Below are 20,300 nucleotides of genomic sequence, written 5' to 3' on the forward strand. Positions count from 1 at the left end.
TTTTGTTTTGCCCTAGGCACAGAAATCTGGAACCTCTTGGAGCTGATGCTGATTTTTATTCTTCATAAGCAGCTATCTGTCCTTAAAGGCCTTGGCACCCGTGAAAGAGAAACACATCTTTTTGCATGGCTAAAGCTGCTGCTTGCACTGTTGTTCAGCTGCATGATGAGTAGATTCTTAGATTCATGGAATGGTTTAGGTTGGAAGGGACCTTAAAGATCATTCAGTGCCAACTCCCCTGCCCTGGGCAGGGACACCTTCCTCTAGACCAGGTTGCTCAAGGCCTCACCCAATCTGGCCTTCAACACCTCCAGCACTTGTGTTCAGCTGTGAAAATGTGAATGGTTAAAGCAGTGCTGTGATTGTGCTGCTGACCACTCACCAGTCAGGGGGAAATGTGTGTTTGAACTCTTTTGCTGAAGTACTTCAGCTGGAGTTTCTGTTTGCACCTCAGGAGAGGTGGTGTCTCACTAGCAGGAGCCCAGCTGAACCAGGCTCAGAAAAAGGGGCTCTAGTGTTGCTAACCAGCCTGTTTCTTCTTCCTCTTGTTCTCTAACCAACACCTGTAGCTTGGAGATGAGCTTGAGCTGTGGCTATCCCACAGGTTTTAGGAGGCAGTGCCATTGAAGGCCCCAGCTTCATGCTTCAGAAGCTAGCTGATGTTTGGGCTTGGCCGAGCAAACCGAGATGTTCCTGAGCTGACTTCAGCAACCTCTCGGTAAGCCAGCAGTTGGCTCACGACAGATGAAGCTGAGTAATCAGAACTTTGTGGCTGAAATTGGAGCCCTGCACCTGAAGCATGCCATGGGCAGGAGTTTCTGTTTCATTTGGAGCTGTTATTAAGGATGGTAGAGTTCAATCATTTTCTGTCTTTTGTTCAGAGCCTGAGCAACTGCTGAACATTGAAAAGCAGCCCATCAAAGCAGGTGACCTTTAAAGGTTGCTCCATGTGTCTGTATTTAGTGACCTTTCCAGGGAACCTCTTCTTTTTTTTTCCTCTTTCTTTTTCTTTTTCCCATTGTGGTTTGAGCCTTAACTGGGACTTAAGAGCTCAGATGGGGGCAAGGCTGAGAATCCCTTCCTCTCTCCCCCCTCCTCTTTCCCAATAGAAAGGAAAAAGAAAGGGAAGGAGCAAATCCACCAGGAAATAATTTGGACTTGGCTTGGAAGTAGAGAGGTAAAGAATTTTCATTAAACAATATATATCTCTACCATTCTGTGATTCCATGATACTCTCTGAAGATGAGGTGGCTGACCACTGCTGGCATCCATCCCCTCTGTTTCTGAGTGCATGTAGTTGCTTCTTTTGTAGGAAGAATCATAGAATCAATGAGGTTGGAAGAGACCTCAAAGATCATCAAGTCCAACCTGTCACCCAACACCTCACGACTAACTAAACCATGGCACCAAGTGCCACATCCAATCCCCTCTCGAACACCTTCAGGGATGGGGACTCCACCACCTCCCTGGGCAGCACATTCCAATGGCTAACAACTCTTTCTGGGAAGAACTTTATCCTCACCTCCAGCCTAAACTTCCCCTGGCACAGCTTGAGACTGTGTTCTCTTGTTCTGGTGCTGGTTGCCTGGGAGAAGAGACCAACCCCCTCCTGGCTACAACATTCCTTTCAGGTAGTTGTAGACAGCAATAAGGTCTCCCCTGAGCCTCCTCTTCTGCAGGCTAAACAATCCCAGCTCTCTCAGCCTCTCCTTGTAGGGCTTGTGCTCAAGGCCTTGGACACTGATTTTCTTTTGGAGCCTTTCTTCTTCCAGTCTGAAGGCCCAAATTGGGCAAAACTTCATACATGTGCTGAGACTAAAGCCATGACAACTACAAATCCTAGCATCACAGAATGGGTTTGGTTGGAAGGGACCTTTAAAGATCAGCTAGAGCACTCCCCTGCAGTCAGCAGGAACATCTTTAACTAGAGCAGGTTGCTCAGAGCCCTGTGCAGCCTGACCTGGAATGGGTACAGGGATAAGGCACTTGCTACCTGTCTGGGCAACTTGTTCCGGTGTTTCGTCTCTCATCATAGACAATTCCTTCCTTTCTTTCTTTCTTATCTAGTCTAAATCTCCCTCTCTTATTTTCAAATCCTTTCCCTCTTGTCCTATTGCAGCAGGCCCTGCTAAAAATACTATCTTCATCTTTATCATCAGCCTCTCTTAAGTACTGAAAGGCCACAATAAGGTCTTCTTGGAGCCTTCTCTTCTCCAGGGTGAACAACCCCAACTCTCTCAGCCTGGCCTCATTCTCCTGTGCTCCAGCCCTTGGATCATTTTTGTGCACCTCTGGACCTACTCCACCAGGTCCATGCCTTTCCTGTGCTGAGAAGTCTAAATCTTACTAGCTTCAGAATAATGAAGCTATAAAAAGCTGCCAAACAGAGATGAGCTGAAAGAAAAGCTTCATTTCTAAAGATACACAAAGGGAATTGCATAAGCAGTGACTGATGAGGTGTGTCTGAAACGTTGACAGTTATCAGGCAAATGGCATTTCATTCCTCTTGCCAGTGATGATGGAGCCCCAGCTCAGCATTACAATCTGCAGAAGCTGATCTCCTCTTTCTTGGAAGTGTGGTTTCCTCCTTTTTAGGAGGAAAAATATGACACAAAAATGCTTTGGTTCTGTGAAAATAGATGGCTGCATGGAATGCAGTCTGTCAGTTCCTGCCCTTGGAGCCAGGAGTGGGAGGGATTCTTCTTAAGACAGTGTTTTCCTTCTTTCTTTTCTGTCCTTCTGACTTGCAATCTCCTCACTCCCTTTTACACCATGGAGATGAGTTTCCAAAGCAATTGTGATGCCTTTCATCACTATGAATCTTGCAAAACATCTTCCAAGAATAGGAAATGATGGAGTACAGGAACTTTGCTCCTTGCTATGGAATTTGTACTGGAATATGTGGACTTTGGGGGGCTGATCTTGTGACCAAAGCCTAAAGCTCCCATTAGCGGCAGTGGAGCAGGACTGGGCATGTAATCCATGGAAAGTGATTTGAGTATCTAGAGCAAGGTAGGAATAATGCTCTTTATGTGGGACAATATTTGTGCCTGGTAGTCTTTTTTTTTTTTTAAATGAGAACTGGATTATGCATTTCATAGCATTTGAAGTGAATAAAACCTGGGCCACAAAGATGATCCAAAGGCTGGAGCACCTCTGCTATGAGCACAGGCTGAGGGAGCTGGGGTTGTTCAGCCTGGAGAAGAGAAGACTCTGGGGGGACTTTAGAGTTGACTTCCAGCTCCTGACAGGGTCCTGCAGGAAGGCTGCAGAGGGACTTTTCATAAGGGTGTCTGGAGACAGGACAAGTGGGAATGGTTTGAAGCTGAGGGAGAACAGGGTTAGACTGGGTCTGAGGAAGAAGTTCAAGGGTGGTGAGACTTTGTTATAGGCTGCTCAGGGAGATTGTGGCTGCCTCCTCCCTGGGGGTGTTGAAGGCCAGGTTGGCTGAGGCCTTGAGCAGCCAAGTCTAGTTGAGAGGTGTCCCTGCCCATGGTGGGGAGGTTGGAGTAGATGATCTGTGAGGTCCCTTTCAACCTGAGCCATTCTAAGATTCTATGAAAATGAAACTTAAAAAAGAAAAAAAAAACAAAGAAAAGGAGATAAATTCAGAGATATCCCAAATTTAGACAGAGGGGAAAGAAAAAAGAATCCTATTTTGATTGTAAAGAGGATCACGCACTGTGATGGTTATTTGCACACCCAGAATTCAGTGCCAAGGCTTAGGTTCTGTTTAGAGGAACAGAGCTGATCTATGAATAATGCTACAGTGTGGCAAAAGTAGTGGGTTCTCCTCACATCTATCATTGAACCCTACCCAAGAAGCAGAATATCAAAAATGAATGTCATCTGACAGCAGCCAGATCACTGCCCAAGTTAAAATAGCCCTGGACATGTAGTTCATGCTGTGTGACATCCAAGTGGTGCATATCTGCTTACTGTGGGTGTTGTAGTGGGGAGGCTGGCTGAGCTGACAGCCATGCAGCTCATGCTTCAGCACTCAGCTCCTGTGGCACAGAGAGAAGAATCCACATTGGGAAGATAAGTAGTTTCTCTTTGTGAGTAATGTGATGAGATGAGCCAGCACTTGGTGAGACAGCCTAGGAAATGGAGAGCTGATCCAGGTCCCAAGTCTGTGTGTGTAGGTCTTTTGTCAATATAAAATGAAGTGGGTTGGGATTAAGCAGTGTTGTTGCTCAGCTCCAATAGGTATGGTGTGGTTTTTCACTTCAAAGTCCAGGAGATATCTTTATTTATCAAAAAGAATGCATCATGAGGATGAATTCTTCTCACCAAGGTTGCATAGACAAACAAAAAAGCTCTCTCTGTCCCACTCGTGGTCAGTAGCACAGACTTGACTGACTTCACAGCATACCTTGATGCTGCTATGCAGAAGAAGCACCTGGAGATGGAAGTGCCAGGGGTGTCCTCTAGATCAGTTTTGAATCACCTGAATAGTATAGCTGGGGAGACACCTGGCCTGCAAGCATGCTTTGGAACACACATGCTCTGAAGTGTGAGTGGGCACTGGCACTCCATGCCTGACTGGGGCTGTTCATTCTGTTACTCCAACTTGGTATCTTCCTCCCACTATCAGTTTTTCTTGCTCTCTGCTGTTTAATTCAGGACTGATTCTGTAATGCTCAGCTTCACCATGCCTGCTCTGGCTGCTGCACAGCATCCAAAACCAGGCTGGGTAACCTTCACTGAGGGACACAAAGGTTTTGCAACTTAGAATTGCTTTGAACACCTCTAGGTCTGAGCACTTTTGTGTCTGGTCTGGATTTCAAAACCACTTGTAAAGCTTTGGTGATGTTGGAATGGTTTCTCTGCTGTTCTCCCATTGCTTTGTGAAGTTTCTCATTCTTGTAATGATTGTTTTTAATCCTAATTTTTTTCTCTCTCTCTCTCTCTTTTCTTTAGGGAACAGCAATATTACAGTCTGGAGCCTTACCAGCTGTGCCAGGTATGAGTCATTTCTTCTTTAACAAAACAGATAACTGATGTTAAAGCATCCAATTGTGATGAGGCATTTTTGGAAGCAGAACTAGAAGACTATGTTGAGAGGTGTCCTGTTTGTGGCTGAGTTTTCTGCTGCAATTATGACAATTATGAAACACATTTTGCAACCTGAAGTGTCTTTGGTTCCAAACATGAATGTATTATTTTCCCTTCCTTTTGTAATCTAAAGAGGTTCAAAGTTCTGTGCTTTTTCTACGTACCTAGTTGAAGGGTATCAAGAAAGTGTCCAGTTTAAGTATTTTAAACAAAGGGGAAACATAGGAATGGATTCTTCCCAGATGTTAATATGGAGATGCTTCCCTCATGTTAATGGAACCATTGTTGGGCAACAAATTCAGTAAAGGCAGGAAGCAGAATGTGCAGCCTGGGGAGATTATTTAGGCCAGGTGACGGGCTGACTGTCTTTGCATGGCAGATCTGCCTATCAGTAGAGTGTTTGGGTCAGCTGGAGCACCTCTGCTATGAGGGCAGGCTGAAGGAGCTGGGGGTGTTCAGCCTGGACAAGATAATATAGTCAGAGTGCTCTGGCACTTTTTGTTTCATCATTTTATCATAGAAAGGTTTGGGTTGGAAGGATCTTTAGAGATCATCTAGTTTCAACCCCTCTGCCATGGACAGGGTCACCTCCTACAACACCAGGTTGCTCAAGACCTCATCCAGCCTGCCTTGGAACACTGCCGGGCTTGGAGCCTCCACAGCTTCTCTGGACAACCTGTTCCAGTGCCTCACCACCCTCTTCCCAATGTCCTTACTTCAAATATGACATTTCATAAGCATTTGTGTTTGTGTGTTGTCTCCATCTTAGTCTTTGGAGAGATCTGTGCAAAGAGGTTGTTTAGTATCTCAATCTTAAATCTTCCTTGAATTGTTTCCCTGACAGTTCAGCAGATCCATTACATTCCTCAGGTTGCTTCCAATAGGCATAGAACAGCTCTTGTGCTTGGGTTTCTGCATTGCTCTTCTCAACCCTGCCAAACAGGTGAAGAAGCAGAGCTGAGTGATTCATGTGTGAACAGACTCAGGAAGGTGCCTCAGGTCAGGAGCTGTCTGGAGAAGGTTACAGTAACTCTATTCCTTTGTCTGTCTTAGCAGGAGAAAATCCAGAAGCATTTAGCAGATCTTGTTCCTAGTTATTCCACTCAAGTCAGTGGAATTGCTGTTGATTTATAGAAGTGCAAGGAGAAGCCCAAATTGGATCATTAGCTCTAATTTTATCTTTCCTTCTGCTGCTCAGGTTTCTAGTCCTCTAATCAACCCAAGGGAACCAGAGTGCTTCTGATTAAAGTGTGTGTAAACAGAGGGGACCTTGGGTCTGTAGCTGTGTGTAGTGGGCACAATATTATTCCTGCAGTAATTTCAGTGGCACATTAATTGTGGATGCAGATGATAGCTGCTGAAAGCTTAATCCCAGGCTACCCATGCAGGTGGAGTTGGCTGTTTTGATATAACCTAGCATTAAACCAATTGGAAATGTTGAAATACAGGACAGGTTTGTAGATCAACAGAAAGCGAAGATGCAAGACTGCAGAACTTTGAGTGGGTGAGGTTTTCCTGTCTGGTACACTGGGAAAATAGTGTTTAGGCAAAGAACTGAATACTGCAGGGAATAAATGTAAATGCTTTAGGCCGATGCAGCACCTAACTCTGAGTTCCCTGAAGTCCCTCTGCAGTCCCTGAAGAAGGCATTTTGTGCAGGCTCTATGCGCAGGACAGCTGATAGCCCAGGCACTCCCAAGAGCCAGACCCAGCCTTAGCCATTTCAACAGTCAAACTAAACATCTTCACTGGGAGCTCTGATCTCCCTCTTCTTTTGTGCTGTGGCTCTGGTGTCATAAAAGATCAACAGCTGAATAGGAAAAGAAGTGAACAGATATCTTTCAGCCTCAGTACAGACTCACAGAATGGTAAGAATTGGAAGGGACCTCTGGAGATCATAGAGTCCACTCCCCCTGCCAAGGCAGGTTCCAAGTAGATTTTTGAATGACTCCAAAGATGGAGACTCCACCACCTCTCTGAGCAGCCTGTTCCAGTGCTCCATCCTTACATCCTCTTGTAAATCTTCATGACCAACTCCTGTGTTTACAGCCCCATAGGGTTTCCTACTTGCTGTAGATGCAAGTTGGTGAGGGGTTTGGAACACAAGCCCTATGAGGAAAGACTGAGGGAGCTGGGGTCGCTCAGCCTGGAGAAGAGGAGACTCAGGGGTGACCTTATTACTCTCTACAACTACCTGAAGGGAGGTTGTAGACAGGCGGACGATGGTCTGTTCTCCCAGGCACCCAGTACCAGAACAAGAGGACACAGCCTCAGGCTGCGCCAGGGGAGGTTCAGGTTGGATGTTAGGAAGAAGTTCTATACAGAAAGAGTGATTGCCCATTGGAATGGGCTGCCCAAGGAGGTGGTGGAGTCACCATCATTGGAGGTGTTCAGGAGGAGACTTGATGGGGTGCTTGGTGCCATGGGTTAGCTGTTTGGGTGGGTTGGATTGGTTGATGGGTTGGACACGATGATCTTGAAGGTCTCTTCCAACCTGGTTTGGTTTTTTCTAAATAAAGGTTTATTCTAAATTCTTTTCTTTCATCCTCCCATGGAAGCAGCAGACTTTGAAACTCTCTTTTTTTCCTTTGAGTCTTGGCAGTGCAGTTCCACAGGAACAAACTCATCAGCAGTGCAGCAGACGCTCGCTATCTGACAGCCTCTGCGCTTGTAACACCAAACCTACACCAGGGGAGATGTTCTGAGAGGATGAATTTGGGGAATAAACATTTAAAGAAGAAGGAGGAGGAAAAAAAAGCTGTGGATTGGAATTCAGCTGGAGTGTCAGCTGGGTGCTGGTTGTGATCGTTGCACCTCTTAAATTGTTCTCAGGGAATTGAGGTCAGGAGAGAAAAAGAAAGAATGAAATGAAGTCTCTAGCAGATGATGGGTGCTGAAAATGAACTCAGCTGTCTGACAGCTTAGCTTTTCTGATGCAGAAGTAGGCTTTGCTTTCTTGGGTTTTTTTTCACATGCTTTTGAAGAATTTGTATTGCAAACCTGATACTTCTGTTCCAAGCTTAGGAATAAGCTTTCAAGGAATGAATTGAGAGCAGTGAGACAGGAGAAGCTGGGCCATGCTGTGTTGGTTGCTGTTGCTTAGTTGAAAAGAATTTATAGTTCACAATGTTTTGAATTATTAATTTTTGGTGTCAGGAAATGTCAACACTTCATAGAATCATAGACTCAATAAGGTTGGAAGAGACCTCAAAGATCATCAAGTCCAACCTGTCACCCAACACCTCATGACTACGAAACCATGGCACCAAGTGCCACATCCTAATCCCCTCTTGAACACCTCCAGGGATGGTGACTCCACCACCTCCCTGGGCAGCACATTCCAATGAGAAATGACTCTCTCTGGGAAGAACTTTCTCCTCACCTCCAGCCTAAACTTCCCCTGGTGCAGCTTGAGACTGTGTCCTCTTGTTCTGGTGCTGGTTGCCTGGGAGAAGCAACCAACCCCCTCCTGGCTACAACCTCCCTTCAGGTAGTTGTAGAGAGCAATAAGGTCTCCCCTGAGCCTCCTCTTCTCCAGGCTAAACAATCCCAGCTCCCTCAGCCTCTCCTCATAGGGCTTATGCTCAAGGCCTCTCCCCAGCCTCATTGCCCTTCTCTGGACACATTCTCTTCAGCTACAGGGAGACAAATTACCCCATGATACTTTTATTGAGCCAGTAGAGGACTATGTGCTGAGCAGTGTCCCCCATGAATATGTCCTATCTCACAGTGCTAAACACTGGCATAGAAGGACATTAGTGAAATGAGAAAGTGCTCAATAAAGCCCTGCCATACTATGGCAAGCTCCTTCTTGATTGTGCTTTGTTTTATAAGTGCACTCAAAATGATTCTGTAGGGGAAAGAACAAAAGGAGCTCAGAAAGAGTAAGCTGATTAAAATATGCACTGCATTTACAGGCTAAGCCTTGCCCTTGGTGACTGTCTGAGCTACAGAGGCGTGACAGGAGGAGGAAAAAAAACGTTGCAGTGGTTAACCCATATGCTAGAGAATGATTCAAATGCTGCTGCTTCATACTCTGGGCTGAGTCAATCCAGCAGGTTCTTGTTCCCTGTTTGGGAATGACAGAAGGCCCGTGCCACAACAACCCTTGAGCCCTGCCTTTCCTGTAGTCCTGATCTGGGCTCCAGAAGAAAATGTTTCCCTGTCACAGCAGTCAGACATTGGAATCATCTGGTGAGGGAAGCAGTAGGTTCACCTACACTGGACGGTTTTAAGACTCAGCTTGGGCCAGCTCATAAGGGACCTCCGAGCTGCCTTCCAATACCTGAAGGCATCCTATAGGAAGGCTGCAGAGAGACTTTTCATAAAGGTGTCTAGAGACAGGACAAGGGGGGATACTTTGAAGCAGAGGGAGAGCAGGGTTAGACTGGATCTGAGGAAGAAGTTCTTCAGTACAAGGGTGGTGAGACTGGAACAGGCTGCCCAGGGAGTTTATGGCTGCCTCTTCCCTGGGGGTGTGGAAAGCCAGGCTGGATGAGGGCTTGAGCAGCTGAGTCTAGTAGAGAAGTGTCCCTGCCCATGGTGAGGAGGTTGGAGTAGATGATCTCTGAGATCCCTTCATAGAATCAATAAGGTTGGAAAAGACCCCAAAGATCATCAAGTCCAACCTGTCACCCAACACCTCATGGCTACTAAACCATGGCACCAAGTGCCATGTCCAATCCCCTCTTGAACACCTCCAGGGATGGTGACTCCACCACCTCCCTGGGCAGCACATTCCAATGGCAAACGACTCTCTCTGGGAAGAACTTTCTCCTCACCTTCCAACCTGAGCCATTCTATGATCTCCCTTTCAAAACAGGTGGTGCTTCTGTCATGGCAGCTTCTGGGTCTTTGAAAGTGCACAGAGGGCACAGTCTCCAAGCTGGTAAGTCCAAGTGGTTCTGAGGTATGTGTGTGCATGTAAAATGAAATTAATTGAAAAGACAAATTAATTTAAACTGCAGGAAATTATAATGTGTGACTCAGTTCCTTACTGTAGGACTCAGGTATTGCTTTGGCATTTTTTGCTTTGCAGAGGTTTTTGTTAGAGAGGCATTGACACATGGGATGAGTTTGGAAGCAGCAGTGGCTGCTAAGTGTCAGAGGACAGGCAGCAGGCTTATTCATGGCAGCAAAATGCTGCCAACGCTTTAACAAAAGGCACCCACCAGAAAACCAATCCCACCTCAGGCCATGAGAAACCCAGGACTCTAGCACTGACATGGTGGGGAAGAAGCTCCCCCAGGTTTAAAGCTGCTGTTTCATGATGATGGAGAAAGAAACACCAGCAGATAAAATGATGAATGTTTGTCATTCCAAATTAACCCAAATATATTCCTCCTGTGGGCAGAGCTTTTTAGTTTGCCTCAGCTGAACTGGGCTGGAATCTGAGATCATGAGAGAATATGAGTATAATTTTTTTTTCCAGTGTAGTGCTCAGGAAGCACTGGTGATGTGCAACCTGACTTCTTGCAAAGAGGCTGGTTTGCACTTGGAAAACAAAGTTCTCTTTGGCAGGGCTAGCTTAAGCATTTCTGCAGAGCTGTGTCAGAAATCAAGCAGTTATCCATCATGCTGGAGGTGGAATTTTAACAAGAGCCTTCCAGATGCTCCTAAAGATCACCCACACACTTCTCCCTGATTCATGCATTCAAGACAGGTTTGCCCCCTCATCCAGGTGCAGTAAAACACACTCTAGGCTTCAGTGGCCTGCCTTTGGTGTCAGTGCTTGTAAACACCTCCTAGTGTTTGTTTCCTTGGTGTCACAGTCGTTAGGGAATGCTGGCATTGCCACTGCAGAGGAGCCAACGCTGAGCGCTGCTGACACCTCCTGAGGTTATTCAGCATGATTTTTCAGCTTAGGGAGTTACAAATCACACCCAGAAAATCCCAAGCATTGTTTGCACTGCACAGATTCCTAAATCCAAAGCCATTAATGGTATATTCCTGTATTCTAGCTCCTAAAGGTGGCTGTGAGATGCTAACACTTCCTGCAGAACCTGGAACTCCCACTAGCTCTGAGGAACTTGGTGAGTGAAGAACTTTGGAGCCAGCTGCATTAGAGGACACTAACATCTATTTCCATTTCCTTTTTTTTCTGTTGTGATCTCTTCTAAAGGTTTCTTGTTGAGGAGTCAGCTTGCTATGCATGCTCTCACACGTATCTTGGGGCTGTGGTTATGGTGCTGGATTTTACTTTGTGTTATCAGATGATTCTGGGAAGGATGCCTACAGAGGGTAGAAAATATGAACAACTAACACTTGCTGAACCAAAAGCTTAAATATGAAATATAACAAATAGTGAAGTACCATTTTCTCCTTCCCTCCCCAGTTATAGTATCTTTTCCTTTCATTCCCCCTAATTTCAGTGCCACTGCATTTTCTCTTTCACTCTGCTCCCTGTTATTTCTTACCTTGTTTTCCTTCCTACCTTTGCCCCTTTTCTCTTCCAGCAATCATGATTCTTTCAGAGTGATTTAATCCAGCATTTTGGTTTGCTTTTCTCCCTCATTTTCCCTCCCTAATGACCTCAAACACTGGCCTTTGGACCCCACTGCTAAGGATCTTATTCCTGTCCACCCACAACAGGCTGCTGGAAGAGTTCAGTCCACAGCTCTCTTTCTGTGCCCTGCTTTCTCAGTAGGAGCTTTTTGACTGCCTTGTGCTTTTCAAACCAGCCTTTCTTTTCAAATACCAACCATTTTAGAATAGAATAGAGTAGAATAAACCATGTTGGAAGAGACCTTCAAGATCATTGCATTCAACCTATCATCCAACACCACCCAACCAACTAACCCATGCAACCAAGCACCCTGTCAAGTCTCCTCCTGAACACCTCCAGCGATGGCGACTCCACCACCTCCCTGGGCATCCCATTTCAATGGCCAATCACTCTCTCTGTGTAAAACTTCCTCCTGACCTCCAGCCTGAACTTCCCCTGGCTCAGCCTGAGACTTTTAGTGTCTGAGGGGATTTTTTTTATTTGAAGGAAAACCAACCCCCCCAATATTTCTATGTTTACAAAGAAAGCAGAGTTTCTGTTAAGCCATGGTTTAGTCATGAGGTCTGTGGTGACAGGTTGGACTTGATGATCTTTGAGGTCTCTTCCAACCTTGGTGATTCTGTGACAGCTCAGACTAAACAGTAGAAGACATTCCATCTATGCCTGTTTTGCCCAACTTTATTTTTAATCTTCTTTTTTCTTCTTCTTTTTTAACCTTGGAGTCAAGTTATAGCAAGAATATTTGATTGTTGTTAGGGGATTCTTTGATCTGTGTGCTGCTTTCGCTGTTCTTGCACGGAATCCCACAAGTTAACACTTGTGTGGGTTTTTAGTTCGCAGGAAAATCACTTGGCTTGTCTGCTTCAGGGGTGACATTCAGCTTCCTGACACCTTTTACCTGTTTAGCTCTGTAAAGGAGTTTGCTAGTTTGGGTGCTAACAAAGCCAGGTCCATCAGCCACCCCCCACAAGACTTGTTCTTGATCAGTCTCTCAGGAGCTGTTCTGTAGAAACCTGTCTTCTCATATGCCCTCTGTGAATGAGGAGTGCTCTGTTTGGCAAGCAGTTGTTGCTACTGAGGGTTGATTTTGATGGCACTGTGTGTATGTGTGAAGTGGATGCCTGGTTATCCCTATGAGGAGAGACTGAGGGAGCTGGGATTGTTTAGCCTGGAGAAGAGGAGGCTCAGGGGTGACCTCATTGCCCTCTACAGCTACCTGAGGGGTGGTTGTGGCTGGGAGGGGGTTGGTCTCTTTTCCCAGGCAACCAGCACCAGAACAAGGGGACACAGTCTCAAGCTGTGCCAGGGGAGGATTAGACTCGAGGTGAGGAGGAAGTTCTTCACCGAGCGAGTCATTCGTCATTGGAATGTGCTGCCCAGGGAGGTGGTGGAGTCCTCATCCCTGGAGGCATTCAAGAGGAGATTGGACGTGGCACTTGGTGCCATGGTCTAGTCATGAGGTCTGTGTTGATAGGTTGGACTTGATGATCCTCGAGGTCCTTTCCAACCTAAGTTATACTGTGATACTGTGGTTACAGTGTCTCTGATGATATTGTTGCTTCTCTTAGAAGGGGCAGTAGGTTACTCAGCTGATGTCCCTGCAGCAGATCGACCCCACAGCGAGACAGCCACCTATGTGAATATTCCTGTCAGCCCCACCTCCAAAAAGCAGCTGCACTACATGGAACTGGAGCTGCAGGAACCCAGCACGAGCGTGAGAGGTAAGCCATTCTGCACCACCATGTAAACAGCAAAGGCAGCAGTCATGCAGAATGTGTGGGGAACCTGAACTTCTCATCTCCCCATGGCCTCCTGCTAGCAGGGGAGTTGAACTCTGGTACGTTTGCGAGGTGCTCCTTGGAGCTGCCAACTCCTTTGGATGAGATTGGTAGGTAAAGAGGTTCTGTGAGATGTTGCATCCCTCTGTCAGGTGCATTGGATGTGCACTCCTCCTAAAGTGCACCTGTCTGTGTCTGCAGTTTGACAGACAGGAATTTGCTTTGTGTTGCCAAGGGTTTCATGGCACGTATTAGGGCTCCATGTCATTTGTCTTGGCTTCAGAAACAGGGCTGTGGGTGTAGGAGTGCAGGGCTTGCTGCTGAAGGTACTGATTCTGGAGCCATGCAGCAAAGACTTCAGACTAGACCACAGCGTTCTGTCTGCTTTCCATGAGGGTGTGTGACAATGCTGCAGAAAGGAAGCCAGTTAAAGGATTGGAATTCTTTAAAATAGATGTTTGGGGGGTTTCTGGTTCTTCTGTCTGGATCTGGTTAAGCACTAGAAGGAAGATAACTCAGACAATCATAGTATCATAGTATCAGTCAGAGTTGGAAGGGACCGCAAGGATCATCTAGTTCCAACCCCCCTGCCATGGGCAGGGACACCCCACACTAGATCAGGCTGGCCAGAGCCTCATCCAGCCTGCTCTTAAACACCTCCAGGGACAGGGCCTCAACCACCTCCCTGGACAACCCATTCCAGTGTCTCACCACTTTCATGGTGAAGAACCTCCTCCTCACCTCCAGCCTGAATCTCCCCACCTCCAGCTTCATTCCATTCCCCCTAGTCCTATCACTACCTGACATCCTGAGAAGTCCCTCCCCAGCCTTCCTGTAGGCCCCCTTCAGATACTGGAAGGCCACAATTAGGTCACCTCAGCACCTAAGCCTGCAATACAGAGGCCCTCTATTGTCATTTAGAGGTGTAGTTCTCTGTGCAGCATCCTGCTGAGGTGTAAAAGCAGTGATTTGTCTTCCTTTTCAAGACAGTGAACCATGGCATTCAGAAAGAAAAGCCAAATTCCATGAACTGACATAAACTTTCCTGACCATCAGCTACCTTCCCAAGCTCAACTTGTAGAACTTTGAACCACCATAATTTTTTTGTCATACTTAAGTTTTCTCAACCTCTAGAGTTTTATGTCTGCACCTATACAGATTTACCTCACTCCTTACCTTACTCAGCAGCTTTTACCTCCCTTATTCCTAATTGTAGTCATTCTGTCTGAGGCTGAAGTGGTTGATTTGGTGAACGCTCCCAGACTGCCTAATCCACACAAAGAATCCCTTCCAAAGGTGGTTTCTGTTCAAGTACCAGATGTTATTCATTGACTGACTTACTAATCAGTAAGCAGGCTGCTGGTGAAGCCTCCTCTGCTCAGCTCTGCCACTCAGCTCAGTGTTGAGCTAAGCTCAATTTTGTCTTCTGCTGGGAGGAGCGAGAGCTGGGTTTGTTCAGCCTCAAGACGAGGCTTAGGGCAGACCTCATTACCATGGACCAGTACACAAAGGATGGCTACCAGGACAATGGAGACTCCCTTTGTACAAGGAGTCCCTTGGAAAAGACAAGGGGTGATGGGGACAAGATACTGCTGGGGAGATTCCAATTGGACTCCAGAAGAACATGTTTTCCCATGAGAACAGTTGGACATTGGAATCATCTCCCAAGGGAAGCAGTGAATAACCCTCCATGGAACAGTTTTAAGACTCAGCTTGACAGGGTGCTGGGTCAGCTCATTTCAACTACACCTTCACCTAGAAAGGTTGGACCAGGTGATCCTTGGAGATATTTCCAAACTGGCATTTTGTGATACTGTGATTAGGAGTGGAGATCCAAACCTGGGGCAGATAAGAAAGATTTGGAACTGGTTTTTGTAGTTGTGGTTATCACCTTACTCCCTTTGCAGAGCTTGCTTTAAGACCAGACCAAGATCATCTAGGGGATCTGTGGGAGAATAAGCCATTGGAATGGGCTGCCCAGGGAGGTGGTGGAGTCACCATCCCGGGAGGTGTTCAAGAGGGGATTGGATGTGGCACTATGTGCCATGGTTTAACAGTCCTGAGGTCTTGGGTGACAGGTTGGACTTGATGATCTTTGAGGTCTCTTCCAACCTTATTGATTCTATGATTCTAATAGCTTACCCCTGGCTGCCAGCCTGCCCAGAGAGGTTGTGGAGTCTCCTTCTTCTGGAAACATTCCAAACCTGCCTGGATGCATTCCTGTGTGACCTGCCCTAGGTGATCCTGCTCTGGCAGGTGGTTGGATGTGATGATCACTCAAGGTCCCTTCCAACCTCCACCATGCTGTGGTTCTGGGTCTGTTTTACCCAGGAATGTATGAGGGGTGTAGTCTTGTACAGGATTTCATTTGGTGTTTCAGGGAGTGGATCATCTCGCTATGCCCAGATCGATATCGCCGCCACGGAGACAGCCCACAAAGTGGGGACCCAGCACGCCCAGTGCCGGGAGGAACGCTTTCAGGAGCTGGAGCAGAAGAAGAAGGGGGCTCAGCAGTGACCTGTCCAGGAAAGAACTTTTTGCTCACCATTAATTGGTACCAATTTCTCTTCCAAAAGATTCACATTTGCTGTACAAAACACTCATGCAAAACGCTGCCATCTCTTGTGGCATTGATACCAGATCCATTCCAGTGTCTTGACCTCTGATTGGGAAGCTGGTGGCATGAGGGGGGAGAAGGTCTGGTCTGGCTTTTATTTTCATTTGGTTACAAAGTCCAGATTTTTCCTCATCTGCAATGTCAGATGGAAGTTCCCTTTTTGCTAGATGTCTAAAATCCTGGAGTACCTGGAACCAGCTCCAGTGTTTGTTAGAGGGTGGCATTTTCTTCCACATTAAAGAGCTGGAGTGTGTGCAGATAAGGGAAGGTGAGTGTGAGGGTGAGTGTGTGTGTGTGTGTGAGTGTGACTGTTAAGATATCTGTATATATCTGAGTGTATAAAGTACAGAAACCCTCTAGTGATACATTCATGGACTCTTACAAAACCAGGGCAATTCAGTGCCTGATTTTTTTTTGCAGGCACAATTTTGTTCAAGCTCTGTGCTTATCTGTGGCCATGGTTAACTTTACCTGTAACTAATTCAGTTTTGTACCTCACCAACAGATCTGTGGCTTTGAAGCTGCTCAGATTTCAAAGCTGTCTTGTCAGGGCTGCAGGTAGGGAAGAGCACACACACACATGCAAGTTATTTCATTATGTCTAGAAACCAAAGTGAGGGGAAAGGGACATTTTGGGTGCTTCTGTTGTTAACCCCTGTCTCAAAACATTGAGATTTCATAGTTGCCGAGCAGCTGGAGTCTCCTGGAGCTGTCAGTCTCTTTGCAAAGCCAGTCTCGTGTTTCTCATGCAGAGTATCTTAAAATCAGGGTACTCAAAGGAAACTTTCACTTCTGGAAATGGAGCCCTTGATTTGCAGCTCCAGAGCCAACATCAAAAGCAGGTCATCCACCTTCAGTTCACAACTTGACTCGTTCTTTGCTGCCCTTAAATACTGTAAAACCAGACTTGTGCAAGAGGGTGATGTATTCAGAGACCCTGCAGAACTAAGGCTCAGCAGGATGAGGTGTTCTAGGGGTATTACAAGTCTGAGACATCTGGCTTGTGCACAGTGAGGTTGAGTGACTCAGAACTTGGCTTAGTCTCTGGTGTTGCCCTGTCTGTGTAACCCTTGTGCTCTGCTACCAGATGTCATTTAAGTAAATCCCCTCCAGCAGTGCCACCAGGCTAACAGGCAGTGCTCTTATGAGGACAACTTCTTGGCCTGTGCTAACAGAGCAGCTTTGGCTTCCAGATGTTACTGGGGGTGGTATCTTGGATATTATGATTCTTTGGCTGTGTCCTCTTAAGACAGGCTATCCCAGCCCAATTCTGTGTTTCAGATATGCTTTATAATTCATGTTGGTGATTGGATGTTTTGTGCCAGTGAGTGTTTCACTAAGTGACTTAGAACGAGGAGTGGCTGTTTGTTTGAGGCAGAAGCTAACCCAAGCATTTATTTGAATGTAGCCTCAATAGGAATGTAAAAGAGCAGAAATATCTCAAATAAAGACAACTGTGTTTGAGAGCTGACAGTTGTCACTCTCCTCTGTCCTGTGTGAGGCTCTGCTTCTCTATCAGCCTAGCATATTTCTGAAGGGAAAAGGACTCTCATACAAATAGTTCCAGTTTGAAAGGTACCGCGATTGAGAGATGGAGACAAAGCTTGATGCAAGCAAGGTGTCTACTTTATTGTACAAAGTATGTTCTTTATATAGGCTAACATAATAAAAAGTAACTAGTGATTGGTAATTAAATGTGTCCATCCGACAGTTACAGATTCATGATTGGCTGCCAAGAAATTACCAGGGAACACACATGGCCAGACAAGGCCCAGGCAGGTGTTAGACAAAAGGCAAACGATCAAGCATCTCTTAGATAAGTTCAGAGAGAAAACAAAAGACTCTCTTGCAATGTTTACCAGCTCTAATTCTCAGGTAGTTGTGGGGCTTCCTGAGTCACAGTGGCCGTTGGTAATTAGCTAAAGGCTTTTTTCTCTCTACACAGTTGCAGTTTTTCCCAAGATCTGTGGCCTACAAGGACTAAAACATTTCCTTCTATCAGCTGAGCATTGCTTGAGCATTGCACTCCTGAAATTCAGTGCGTCAGAAAGGTTTTCCTATTCTCCCAGGCAACCAGCACCAGAACAAGAGGACACAGTCTCAAGCTGCACCAGGGGAAGTTTAGGCTGGAGGTGAGGAGAAAGTTCTTCACTGAGAGAGTTGTTAGCCATTGGAATGTGCTGCCCAGGGAGGTGATGGAGTCACCATCCCTGGAGGTGTTCAAGAGGGGATTGGATGTGGCACTTGGTGCCATGGTTTAGTCATGAGGTCTGTGGTGACAGGTTGGACTTGATCTTTAAGGTCTCTTCCAGCCTTGGTGATTCTGTGATTTTCCAAATGGGCAGTGGAGATCTGCTTTGTAAAGAGGTACAAGGGCAAGTTGTTGATTTCCGAGTTCACCTCCAACCTGAGCTGTTCCATGATTCTCTGAAACGAGCACCCTTTGTTAAGTCCCTTTTCTAGTAGCTTTGGGACAGCACAGATATACCTGGACAGAGAGAGATCAGTTGTGATCTCTTCTTTTCAAGGCTGGGATGTCACAGACAGGCAAACAGATGTGATTCAGTCCCCAATTCTGAGACCACAAATAGCTTGAGAAGGCAGTGGCCGCGCTCAGGAAAGCGCAGCTGCCAAGGAAACTTTGAGGTTAGTCAGAACTTCAGGGTGAGCAAAAAGTTAACTGCAGAAGTTGCTCTCAAGCATTTGTCTGCATCAGAGGATCTAGAAATAATTCCCATTTCTGATCCCACTGTGTACACAGAGGCGGAGGGAACATCACCGCTTGACTGCAGTAATGAGCATCGACTTACTTGAGGACTGTGCAGTGAGGGGGTGGGATCAGAAAGCAGAAGTAGCATGACAGTAATTTGTCTCCACATTACATTCTGGTGGTGTGAAATCCCTAAAATCAAAAATAATGTAAAAAAAAATAGGGAGGAAACAAAGAAAAAGAAAAAGCCTGGCATCCATGTGGTAGAGGTTAAATTTCACCCAGCTGTGGGCTGAGCTGGCAGCTGACAGACAATTCATACACAGGAAAGAGCAGGAGAGGAGCCTGCCCTTTGGATACTGAAGGTTTGCTATCTAATGAGCTGTTCAGGTTCATCAGGTGTTGGTGCCTCTGTCTGCTGCAGCTGGAAGATGTACCCATGGCCTGCCTTTGGCTGCTCCTGTGGGACAGCACAGGTGGGGTGCAGACACAGCCACGAAACCAGAGGGAATGCAAAGGGTGAATTTCGCCTTGGTACCTCACAAGGAGCAGGGTGCAGCTTGGTCCATGCTGGAGTGCGGCCAGCAGGTTAAAGGTGGTTCTCCTCCTTCTTTACTCTGTTCTGATGAGGCCTCATCTGGAGTATTGTGTCCAGGTCTAGGCCCCCCAGTTCCAGAAGGACAAGGAACTGCCAGAGAGAGTCCAGCAGAGAGCCACTGAGATGCTGAGGGGCCTGGAACAAGCACCTGAAGAAGAGAGACTGAGAGCTGGGGCTGTTTAGCCTGGAGAAGACTGCAGGGGCCATCCCATTAATGCTGATCAGTATCTACAGGGTGAGTGTCAGGAGGATAGGGCCAGGCTCTTCTCAGTAGTGTCTGTTGACAGGACAAGGGGCACTGGACAGACTGGAACACAGGCTGTTCCATTAAAACACAAAGACGTAATTCAGAGCAGTGGGCCAGGCTGCTCAGAGAGGTGGTGGAGTTTCATTTCTGGGGGCAGTCAAACCCCACCTGGTTTCTGTGTGATTTATTCTGGGTGATTCTGCTCTAGCAGAGGGGGTGGAGCAGATGGTCTTCCAAGGTCCCTGCCAACCCCCACCATTCTGATTGTGTGCTGAAGGAATCTGCTCTCCTGGCCTGTCCATGGAGGACTGGCACAGGCGCTGTTAGCTGCTGTGATCTTTCACACAGTAGGGCAGGAATCTCAAGCATGTCCAATAGGAAGTCCATGACAGTCCCATGTTATCTACAGACAGGTGTTCTGCTTGTCCAACACACCAAGCTGAACAATCAGGGTGATCTATGTGGCTTTCCACACCCTGCTGCATGTCCCTGGAGCATGTCTGCAATCCTCCTTCCCACTCTTGTTACTCTCCTGCACTGTTGTAATGCTTTGTCCTTTGATGACCAACACTCAGCAGTGCAGGACACAAACTGGGGAGCACAGGAAGAATGCATACTGGAATTTGATGGAGAAGTAGGGAGATGTCAGCAGAGAGCTGGAAAGCAACAGCTGTCTTTGGACTGCTACTGTACTGACAGGACAGTGAGAGGATAGAGTGATTGAGTCTGTACAGGGCAGTTTGGAGGCTGGGTTGCTGCTGCTTGCACCAAGTGGGGCTGCAGCAAG

General features: G+C 46.6%; 1 protein-coding gene across 1 annotated transcript in view; it reads left to right on the forward strand.

Annotated features, from left to right (window-relative positions):
- DOK7 (docking protein 7) overlaps positions 1–15,980 on the forward strand; it is a 50,704-nt gene extending 34,724 nt beyond the window's left edge. The window contains exons 8-12 of the mRNA XM_068149645.1: positions 4,924–4,966; positions 9,881–9,946; positions 11,019–11,090; positions 13,132–13,284; positions 15,722–15,980. Of these exons, the coding sequence (XP_068005746.1) occupies positions 4,924–4,966; positions 9,881–9,946; positions 11,019–11,090; positions 13,132–13,284; positions 15,722–15,858 (471 nt within the window). The 3' untranslated portion in view covers positions 15,859–15,980. The remainder of the gene's footprint in view (positions 1–4,923; positions 4,967–9,880; positions 9,947–11,018; positions 11,091–13,131; positions 13,285–15,721) is intronic.
- The last annotated feature ends 4,320 nt before the right edge of the window (positions 15,981–20,300 follow it).

Source organism: Melanerpes formicivorus, unplaced genomic scaffold (assembly GCF_026170545.1).
Source record: "Melanerpes formicivorus ecotype bairdi unplaced genomic scaffold, bMelFor1.0.p_v2 SCAF_18, whole genome shotgun sequence".
In the NCBI taxonomy this organism is placed as follows: Eukaryota; Metazoa; Chordata; class Aves; order Piciformes; family Picidae; genus Melanerpes; species Melanerpes formicivorus.